At 41.3% G+C, this 11,365-nt stretch overlaps 1 protein-coding gene across 1 annotated transcript in view; it reads left to right on the top strand.

Moving 5' to 3' along the window:
- LOC110449458 (leucine-rich repeat and coiled-coil domain-containing protein 1-like) overlaps window positions 1–11,365 on the top strand; it is a 142,575-nt gene that overhangs the window by 110,312 nt on the left and 20,898 nt on the right. The window contains exon 14 of the mRNA XM_021496334.1: window positions 3,352–3,491. Within this exon, the coding sequence (XP_021352009.1) occupies window positions 3,352–3,491 (140 nt within the window). The remainder of the gene's footprint in view (window positions 1–3,351; window positions 3,492–11,365) is intronic.

Here is an 11,365-nt window from a genome sequence, read left to right as displayed (position 1 = left end):
TACCACAAATACAGACAACTGTTAGTCTATAAAGTGTGTGGGGGTGAAGGCTTGGTGTAACAGCCTGATACACTCTTTATACCACACATATAGACAATTGTTAAGTCTATAAAGTGAGGGGGTGAAGGCCTGGTATAACAGCCTGACAGACTCTTTCTACTACACATACAGACAATTGTATAAAGTGTGGGGGCTGAAGGCCAGTTGTAACGGCTGACAGACTCTTTGTACAGCACATACAGACAATTGTATAAAGTGAGGAGGCTGAAGGTCAGGTGTAACAGCTGACAGACTCTTTATACTACACATACAGACAATAGATGATATGGCGACCAGTGGAACTCTTCAAATAGGAGGGGATTAAACTGTACTCGCTGGGGCAACGAACAACATGGCAGCGCCAAAACATTCAGATACGAATTTCCATGAACTTCCATGTAATGAATTGGGTAATATTTTAAAGTCAAAAGGTACCACCTACTCCAAATAAGAAAATTGGGGAGCTAGTACACCTATGATAGCAAGCAGACATGTTAAATTGGCCAGGTATTGAAAAAGAGGATGAAGCTAAAGCGTCACAGCTGTGACGGACCGTCAGCGACATACAGAGTATCGTGTGTTACCTTTATGTAAATGAAACGTCAGAAGGCTTGTTTTGGACAAACAATTTGATTGGAATGTCATTACTAAATGCATTTGATATGACCTCTATTCTTCTGAGTTATTTTTGTTGGTTCAATACAGTGAAGGTGGGGCATATTTTTTAAACATGGCAGATTGTTTTGCCCCCGTATCCTCGCATTCTCTCCCGAGACTTGTGCATTTTCCAGCAAGAACTCTTCGAAGGGGAGTAACTCATGGATGGTCGCGATAACACCTATTGTATAAAGTGAGGGGGCTGAAAGTCAGGTGTAACAGATGACAGACTCTTTATACTACACATACAGACAATTGTATAAAGTGAGGGGGCTGAAGGCCTGGTGTAATGGCTGACAGACTCTTTGTACAGCACATACAGACAATTGTATAAAGTGTGGGGGCTGAAAGCCTGGTGTAATGGCTGACAGACTCTTTGTACAGCACATACAGACAATTGTATAAAGTGAGGGGGCTGAAGGCCAGGTGTAATGGCTGACAGACTCTGTGTACAGCACATACAGACAATTGTATAAAGTGAGGGGGCTGAAGGCCTGGTGTAATGGCTGACAAACTCTTTGTACAGCACATACAGACAATTGTATAAAGTGAGGGGGCTGAAGGCCTGGTGTAGTGGCTGACAAACTCTTTGTACAGCACATACAGACAATTGTATAAAGTGAGGGGGCTGAAGGCCTGATGTAACAGCTGACAAACTCTTTGTACAGCATATACAGACAATTGTATAAAGTGTGGGGGCTGAAGGCCAGGTGTAACGGCTGACATACTCTTTGTACAGCACATACAGACAATTGTATAAAATGAGGGGGCTGAAGGCCTGGTGTAACGGCTGACAGACTCTTTATAGTACACATACAGACAATTGTATAAAGTGTGGGGGGCTGAAGGCCAGTTGTAACGGCTGACAGACTCTTTGTACAGCACATACATGTACAGACAATTGTATAAAGTGAGGAGGCTGAAGGTCAGGTGTAATGGCTGACAAACTCTTTGTACAGCACATACAGACAATTGTATAAAGTGTGGGGGCTGAAAGCCTGGTGTAATGGCTGACAGACTCTTTGTACAGCACATACAGAAAATTGTATAAAGTGTTGGGGCTGAAGGCCTGGTGTAACAGCTGACAGAATCTTTGTACAGCACATACAGACAATTGTATAAAGTGAGTGGGCTGAAGGCCTGGTGTAATGGCTGACAAACTCTTTGTACAGCACATACAGACAATTGTATAAAGTGAGTGGGCTGAAGGCCTGGTGTAATGGCTGACAAACTCTTTGTACAGCACATAAAGACAATTGTATAAAGTGAGGGGGCTGAAGGCCTGGTGTAGCAGCTGACAAAATCTTTGTACAGCACATACAGACAATTGTATAAAGTGAGGGGGCTGAAGGCCTGGTGTAACGGCTGACAGACTATTTGTAAAGCACATATAAAGACCAAATAAAATCCTTGCTCATTATTTCTAGGTTTAAACAAAGGAATTGTTGCTATTCCAATATGATTTTGCAGTGATTTGTAGAATGAATCTCTGTATGTGATCACCTTACTTCAGTGTAACACATTCAAGATAAGACAAGGACAATCAACTGATGTTCACATCTCAGGATTTAACCAGATGCTTTTAAGTTTTTATTTTATTCCTCTATCTATTCTTGAACATCTTTAATGATGAAATGTTGTTTCAGATGTTATCCATCTTATCACGCCTGAAACAATCTTATTATACGACCTTATCTCTCGGGGATCGTTAAATCTCTGTAAGCGGGTGTTTAAGGGAGACAACTCACCACAGATGTCCTTAAGTAGTTTGAACTGAAGAAATATTATTATATAACGCACATTTTCATATGTTATCCTTGATAAATTCTTTGCATCACAAATTGCTTCAGCTTGCAATCGGTGAAATTGTCTTGCATTAAAAACATTCCTAGGTTCTGATTTCCACTCACAGATGTCTCCTAGCTAAGAGTCACCTTCTCAAAGTCATATGTACATGTAGTGCTGGGTTTTTTTGGCCACTAGATTTTGCAATAAGCTCAGTGTGTAGTCAATGGCAAGATGAACTGTGTGAACTCAATACCAACGACACATACTGAAACTCATCAGGGTAAATACCTTGGTATACAGTTTGGAGGTTTTAGATAATATGAAAGACTTTGATAAGATCTTTTTTTTAAAGTGAGAAGTATAATTTCTTGTCTGGGGAGACACATACTTAAGGATGGTAGGGATATTTTATTATCAGGGAAACAACACATACTTAAGGATGGTAGAGATATTTTATTATTAGGGAATCAACACATCCTTAAGGATGGTAGGGATATTTTATCATCAGGGAATCGACACATACTTAAGGATGGTAGAGATATTTTATGATCAGGGAATCAACACATACTTAAGGATGGTATAGATATTTTATTATCAGGGAAGCAACACATACTTAAGGATGATAGAGATATTTTATTATCAGGGAATCAACACATACTTAAGGATGGTAGGGATATTTTATCATCAGGGAATCGACACATACTTAAGGATGGTAGAGATATTTTATTATTAGGGAATCAACACATACTTAAGGATGGTAGAGATATTTTATTATCAGGGAAGCAACACATACTTAAGGATGGTAGGGGTATTTTCTTGATCATGTAGCAGAAACATCTCATTAATTAGAACATTTTTTGTTAATAGCAAAAGAAGACCCATGATGCACAGATGCGAGCATCTGCCCTGACTCGTGAACTGGAGATGTTAAAGGTGACAGCCGAGAAACAGAAAGGTCAGATCCACCAGCTTCAGGAACTACTGGCCAATCGGGAACAGCAGCACAGGTAAAGGTCAGGGGTCAGACTGATAGGAGTCATGGGTCAAAATACTAAAGGGCCAGTTATTAAACTAATAGGGGATCAGGAATCGGGCTAAAAAGGAATTGAGGAGGTCAATTTGATAGGTCAAAGGTCAGACTTATAGGTGGTTAGGGGTCAGACTGATAGAGGTCTGTGTTTAACTGTTCTACTCACAAACAGAACCATCAGTAACTGGAAGTTGCCTTGATGGTTGAATTTGTAACTTCCAGCTGACAGGAAACGCGTTCTGGAATACTTGGTGATAGTTTTTGCAAATAAATGTACTGACTGACAGGAAATAAGGCATTAGAATGTGAATTGAGGCTTAGGTTGGTTTTACATTAAAACTGTAGACTGAAAGATGAGGGGAATACGTGCGCCATACTCTGTTCAGTTTTTTCTACATCTATTTCATTACAAGGAGTCTGAAAATATGGGTTCTGTCTTGTTAGAAGAAGCATAATTGCATGTAATCTGTCAATGTAAGTATCGGCTGTATAGATGGCTCTAGCCATTACAAAGTCTTGTGGAAGGACGCAACTGTGCAAAAACGTTCTTAAAATTAAATAGTTCACTCATGTGAAAGTTTCTGTCAAAAGGAGTGGAAAGGGAAATGAATCCATGGCCTTGTTAATGACTTTTCATTGAAGTAATGAGTTACATGAAATGTTAGCTTTATGTTTAAAAGTACCAACACCTGATCAACCCATGGTAGGGTCTGAGGTTATCAGGTTAAAGGTACCAACACCTGATCAACCCATCGTAGGGTCGGAGGTTAACAGGTTAAATGTACCAACACTTGATCAACCCATCATAGGGTCCAGGGTTATCAGGTTAAAGGTACCAACACCTGATCAACCCATTGTAGGGTCCAAGGTTATCAGGTTAAAGGTACCAACACCTGATCAACCCATTGTAGGGTTCGAGGTTAACAGGTTAAAGGTACCAACACCTGATCAACCCATTGTAGGGTCCGAGGTTAACAGGTTAAAGGAACCAACACCTGGTCAACCCATCGTAGGGTCCGAGGTTATCGGGTTAAAGGTACCAACACCTGATCAACCCATCGTAGGGTCCGAGGTTATCAGGTTAAAGGTACCAACACCTGATCAACCAATCGTAGGGTCCAGGGTTATCAGGTTAAAGGTACCAACACTTGATCAACCCATCGTAGGGTCCAGGGTTATCAGGTTAAAGGTACCAACACTTGATCAACCCATACTAGGGTCTGAGGTTATCAGGTTAAAGGAACCAACACCTGATCAACCCATCGTAGGGTCCGAGGTTATAGGGTTAAAGGAACCAACACCTGATCAACCCATCGTAGGGTCCAGGGTTATCAGGTTAAAGGTACTAACACCTGATCAACCCATCGTAGGGTCTGAGGTTATCAGGTTAAAGGTACCAACATCTGATCAACCCATCGTAGGGTCCGAGGTTAACAGGTTAAAGGTACCAACACTTGATCAACCCATCGTAGGGTCCAGGGTTATCAGGTTAAAGGTACCAACACCTGATCAACCCATCGTAGGGTCTGAGGTTATCAGGTTAAAGGTACCAACATCTGATCAACCCATCGTAGGGTCCGAGGTTAACAGGTTAAAGGTACCAACACTTGATCAACCCATCGTAGGGTCCAGGGTTATCAGGTTAAAGGTACCAACACCTGATCAACCCATCGTAGGGTCCGAGGTTATCAGGTTAAAGGTACCAACACCTGATCAACCCATCGTAGGGTCTGAGGTTATCAGGTTAAAGGTACCAACACCTGATCAACCCATCGTAGGGTCCGAGGTTATCAGGTTAAAGGTACCAACACCTGATCAACCCATCGTAGGGTCCGAGGTTATCAGGTTAAAGGTACCAACACCTGATCAACCCATCGTAGGGTCTGAGGTTATCAGGTTAAAGGTACCAACACCTGATCAACCCATCGTAGGGTCTGAGGTTATCAGGTTAAAGGTACCAACACCTGATCAACCCATCGTAGGGTCCAGGGTTATCAGGTTAAAGGTACCAACACCTGATCAACCCATCGTAGGGTCCGAGGTTATCAGGTTAAAGGTACCAACACCTGATCAACCCATCGTAGGGTCCAGGGTTATCAGGTTAAAGGTACCAACACCTGATCAACCCATCGTAGGGTCCGAGGTTATCAGGTTAAAGGTACCAACACCTGATCAACCCATCGTAGGGTCCAGGGTTATCAGGTTAAAGGTACCAACACCTGATCAACCCATCGTAGGGTCCGAGGTTATCAGGTTAAAGGTACCAACACCTGATCAACCCATCGTAGGGTCCAGGGTTATCAGGTTAAAGGTACCAACACCTGATCAACCCATCGTAGGGTCCGGGGTTATCAGGTTAAAGGTACCAACACCTGATCAACCCATCGTAGGGTCCGAGGTTATCAGGTTAAAGGTACCAACACCTGATCAACCCATCGTAGGGTCCAGGGTTATCAGGTTAAAGGTACCAACACCTGATCAACCCATCGTAGGGTCCGGGGTTATCAGGTTAAAGGTACCAACACCTGATCAACCCATCGTAGGGTCCGAGGTTATCAGGTTAAAGGTACCAACACCTGATCAACCCATCGTAGGGTCCAGGGTTATCAGGTTAAAGGTACCAACACCTGATCAACCCATCGTAGGGTCCGGGGTTATCAGGTTAAAGGTACCAACACCTGATCAACCCATCGTAGGGTCCGAGGTTATCAGGTTAAAGGTACCAACACCTGATCAACCCATCGTAGGGTCCGAGGTTATCAGGTTAAAGGTACCAACACCTGATCAACCCATCGTAGGGTCCGAGGTTATCAGGTTAAAGGTACCAACACCTGATCAACCCATCGTAGGGTCCAGGGTTATCAGGTTAAAGGTACCAACACCTGATCAACCCATCGTAGGGTCCGAGGTTATCAGGTTAAAGGTACCAACACCTGATCAACCCATCGTAGGGTCTGAGGTTATCAGGTTAAAGGTACCAACACCTGATCAACCCATCGTAGGGTCTGAGGTTATCAGGTTAAAGGTACCAACACCTGATCAACCCATCGTAGGGTCCGAGGTTATCAGGTTAAAGGTACCAACACCTGATCAACCCATCGTAGGGTCCAGGGTTATCAGGTTAAAGGTACCAACACCTGATCAACTCATCGTAGCGTCTGAGGTTATCAGGTTAAAGGTACCAACACCTGATCAACCCATCGTAGGGTCCAGGGTTATCAGGTTAAAGGTACCAACACCTGATCAACTCATCGTAGCGTCTGAGGTTATCAGGTTAAAGGTACCAACACCTGATCAACCCATCGTAGGGTCTGAGGTTATCAGGATAAAGGTACCAACACCTGATCAACCCATCGTAGGGTCTGAGGTTATCAGGATAAAGGTACCAACACCTGATCAACCCATCGTAGGGTCCAGGGTTATCAGGTTAAAGGTACCAACACCTGATCAACTCATCGTAGCGTCTGAGGTTATCAGGTTAAAGGTACCAACACCTGATCAACCCATCGTAGGGTCCGAGGTTATCAGGTTAAAGGTACCAACACCTGATCAACCCATCGTAGGGTCCGAGGTTATCAGGTTAAAGGTACCAACACCTGATCAACCCATCGTAGGGTCCGAGGTTATCAGGTTAAAGGTACCAACACCTGATCAACCCATCGTAGGGTCCGAGGTTATCAGGTTAAAGGTACCAACACCTGATCAACCCATCGTAGGGTCCGAGGTTATCAGGTTAAAGGTACCAACACCTGGTCAACCCATCGTAGGGTCCAGGGTTATCAGGTTAAAGGTACCAACACTTTATCAACCCATCGTAGGGTCCAGGGTTATCAGGTTAAAGGTACCAGCACCTGATCAACCCATCGTAGGGTCCTAGGCTATCAGGAACTGATGCTCAAATCATTGCTACATTAGAACAAATCTGTTCTTGATGTAGTGTTATATAGAGAAAATGTTTTTCTTGACATGGCGTTATTATATAATGAGAGTATTTAGTGGTTGACATGGTGTTATAATGGAAGAATGAAGTTAATCAAAGAAAACATTTTCATCAACTTCCTTTACAAATGAAGGCATTAAATAACACATTCTTAAATTGCCAATTAAAATATAAAACGTTGTTGGCATAAATGGAGTTTGATATCAATTTTAAGCTGACAGCTATACAATAGACAGCTATACAATATGAATCTGGTTGTCTGTATTAAGAGCTGGGACTTTTGCAGTGCTAATGAAACGTAAACCCTGAACATTGAAACTAGTTGGATGTTTCTGGAGATTGTGGCCCAGGCATGGAGGCAAACACTCTCCATCTTACCCAGGCGTAGAGGCAAACTCTCTCCATCTTACCCAGCCATAGAGGCAAATTCTCTCCATCTTACCCAGGCGTAGAGGCAAACACTGTCCATCTTACCCAGGCATGGAGGCAAACACTCTCCATCTAACACAGGCGTAGAGGCAAACACTCTCCATCTTACCCAGGCGTAGAGGCAAACACTCTCCATCTAACCCAGGTGTAGAGACAAACACTCTCCATCTTACATCTTTTGATCAGATTTCACAGATGAATGTCATGTCAGAGAGAAGTAAAGCTGTATTCCTTATAATGGACGAACTCTGAAAGGAAAACAAGCTCAATAATAAGACTTTTGTGTTATCATAACTGGAATATATATTTTATAAAATATCTTTCTCCCACTCTTCACACACATCCCCAATAATACAATCTTTCTGCACGCTGAGGGTCTTTCTGCACGCTGAGGGTCTTTCTGCACGTTGAGGGTCTTTCTGCACGCTGAGGGTCTTTCTGCACGTTGAGGGTCTTTCTGCACGCTGAGGGTTAGACTGAAAAATCTGAACACAAAGGGTAAAATTCTTACATGTCTATCCCGGGCTTTACTGAGGGCCAGACATTTAAGAAACTTACCCTGAGGGCCAGACGTTTAAGAAACTTACCTTGAGGGTTGAGATTTTTCTATATTTCTCCTTAAGTGGGGAGTGATTATTTTACTCCCACATCAAATACAAGTGGTAACAACAAGGTTAATTACCATGAAAGCTCGGACAAGTTCGATAACTGCCATTATCCAACCATAATTTGTGGAGTTATGCTCCTTTATGGACTTGCCGAAACAGTGTCCGCTGGATATCTCGAGTAAATATCAACGGATTAACTTTAAACTTCACAACAAGGTTAATTACCATGAAACCTTTGACAAGTTTGATAACCGCCATTATCCGACTGTAATTATTGGAGTTACTCCCCTTGGTTTCATTAATGCGATGCATGTGTTCCATGATGTTGTATTGCACTCATTGATCTACCAGTTATGTTGAATGATTTCTCTTTTAATATCAATTACTCACAAATACTTTATATATTTCAATCATACAAACAACTGCTCATTCAATGTGTGGCGGGCGTATTATATACCGCTCGCGGTAACCTTGTTATGTATCAATATAACTCCTTTAAGCGTTACTTTAATTCAGACACACCTGTTATGGTCATTACACACACCCTGCAGTGACTATAGGAGATCATTTGACAACAGGATGTAGATTTTGAGTTTGTGTGAGTTTGGACTTGAATGAGGGAGTTTGAGGGAGATTGGTAAATTTTGGTCAAAATGAGGGAGGGTTGACAGCTATGCTCTAGGGTAAAACATCTTTCCCTGGCTAAAGTGTTTCCCCCACTTCACATGTGTGTATCTTGTTTTATAGATCAGCTTGTTATATATGATGCCACATGTTCACAAATGTAAACAACCATGCCAGACTCGGTGGAGTTGTGACTGAAACAACAGGATAGGAGAAAACTAATCATCCCCTAGTCCTTGAGGGTAGAACAGAGAAATCTCCAATCCACATGATGATAGTGATTATTTTGGTTGTCTAGAGCAGAGGTTTAGACAACCAAATGATCACCACCCCAGGGTTGGAGATTTCTCCAGGTGGAGACAGATTCTTTAAGTCTTTACCCTCCTACACACTACTTTTCTGAAAGTCTCCGTTACATCATCACTCTATTTATGTAGCATAACAAGGCGAACATGTCATCAATTTTGTCATATCTGTCATGCCCTCATGAATTAATGGAACTTACTTTTTATGTCTATTAGGAAAGTGTAGGAGAAAAACAATCAATCACTCCATTGAAAATTACATACAGAAAAATTTAATCTTTGTTTTGAGATATCCCTGTCTGCATTACAAAGGAGAGATAGATTCTATTTCTCTGTCTACATCATCTCACAGATCGAGTGATAGATTCTATTTCTCTGTCTACATCATCTCACAGATCGAGTAATAGATTCTGTTTCTCTGTCTACATCATCTCACAGGAGTCATAGATTCTATTTCTCTGTCTACATCATCTCACAGGAGTGATATATTCTATTTCTCTTGTCTACATCATCTCACAGGAGTCATAGATTCTATTTCTCTGTCTACATCATCAAACAGGAGTCATACATTCTCTTTCTCTTCTTTTCCACATAGGAGTCATAGATTCTAATTTTCTGTCTACATCACACAGGAGTCATAGATTCTATTTCTCTGTATACATCACACATGAGTGATAGATTCTATTTCTCTGTCTACATCACCAAACAGGAGTCATACATTCTCTTTCTCTTCTTTTCCACATAGGAGTCATAGATTCTAATTTTCTGTCTACATCACACAGGAGTCATAGATTCTATTTTTCTGTCTACATCACACAGGAGTGATAGTTTCTATTTCTCTTTCTACATCACACAGGAGTCATAGATTCTATTCCTCTGTCTACCTCACACAGGAGTGATATATTCTATTTCTCTTGTCTACATCATCTCACAGGAGTCATAGATTCTATTTCTCTGTCTACCTCACACAGGAGTGATATATTCTATTTCCCTGTCATCACACAAGAGTGATAGATTCTATTTCTCTGTCTACATCACACAAGAGTGATAGATTCTATTTTTTTGTCTACATCATCTCACAGGAGTCATAGATTCTATTTCTCTGTCTACCTCACACAGGAGTGATATATTCTATTTCCCTGTCATCACACGAGAGTGATAGATTCTATTTCTCTGTCTACATTACACAGGAGTGATAAAATCTATTTTCTGTCTACATCTCACTGGAACAATAGATTCTATTTCTCTGTCTACACCACACAGGAGTCATAGATTCTATTTCTCTGTCTACATTACACAGGAGTGATAAAATCTATTTTCTGTCTACATCTCACTGGAACAATAGATTCTATTTCTCTGTCTACACCACACAGGAGTCATAGATTCTATTTCTCTGTCTACATCACACAGGAGTCATAGATTCTATTTCTCTGTCTACATTACACAGGAGTGATAAAATCTATTTTCTGTCTACATCTCACTGGAACAATAGATTCTATTTCTCTGTCTACATCACACAGGAGTCATAGATTCTATTTCTCTGTCTACATCACACAGGAGTCATAGATTCTATTTCTCTGTCTACATCTCACTGGAACAATAGATTCTATTAATCTTATACTATGTTGAAAGAAATCTGTAAAAGGGTGTTTTGATAAAAATTTAATAAGACAAAAATAAGACAGCAATGGTGACCCTTATTCTCATATTCACTGAATTGGTCTTGTTTCTCAATTGTTGCAAAATAAATCAAAGTTTATTTTACCATGAATTGGTCATGTGTAGAATGCTTTGCTGAAATTGGTTTAGAAGGAAATGTCTGGACCTGTCTTTTCTACTGTTGAACAGACACAGACTATCAAGCGGAATATTTTTCCATTTTGAATCAATGTGACATCCCTTGCGTTTTTGATCTTTTGCACACTTTCTGTCCAAGTTGTTCAGC

This window comes from Mizuhopecten yessoensis, unplaced genomic scaffold, assembly GCF_002113885.1.
Source record: "Mizuhopecten yessoensis strain PY_sf001 unplaced genomic scaffold, ASM211388v2 scaffold4615, whole genome shotgun sequence".
NCBI lineage: Eukaryota > Metazoa > Mollusca > Bivalvia > Pectinida > Pectinidae > Mizuhopecten > Mizuhopecten yessoensis.
This window is presented reverse-complemented; position numbering and strand designations above follow the sequence as displayed.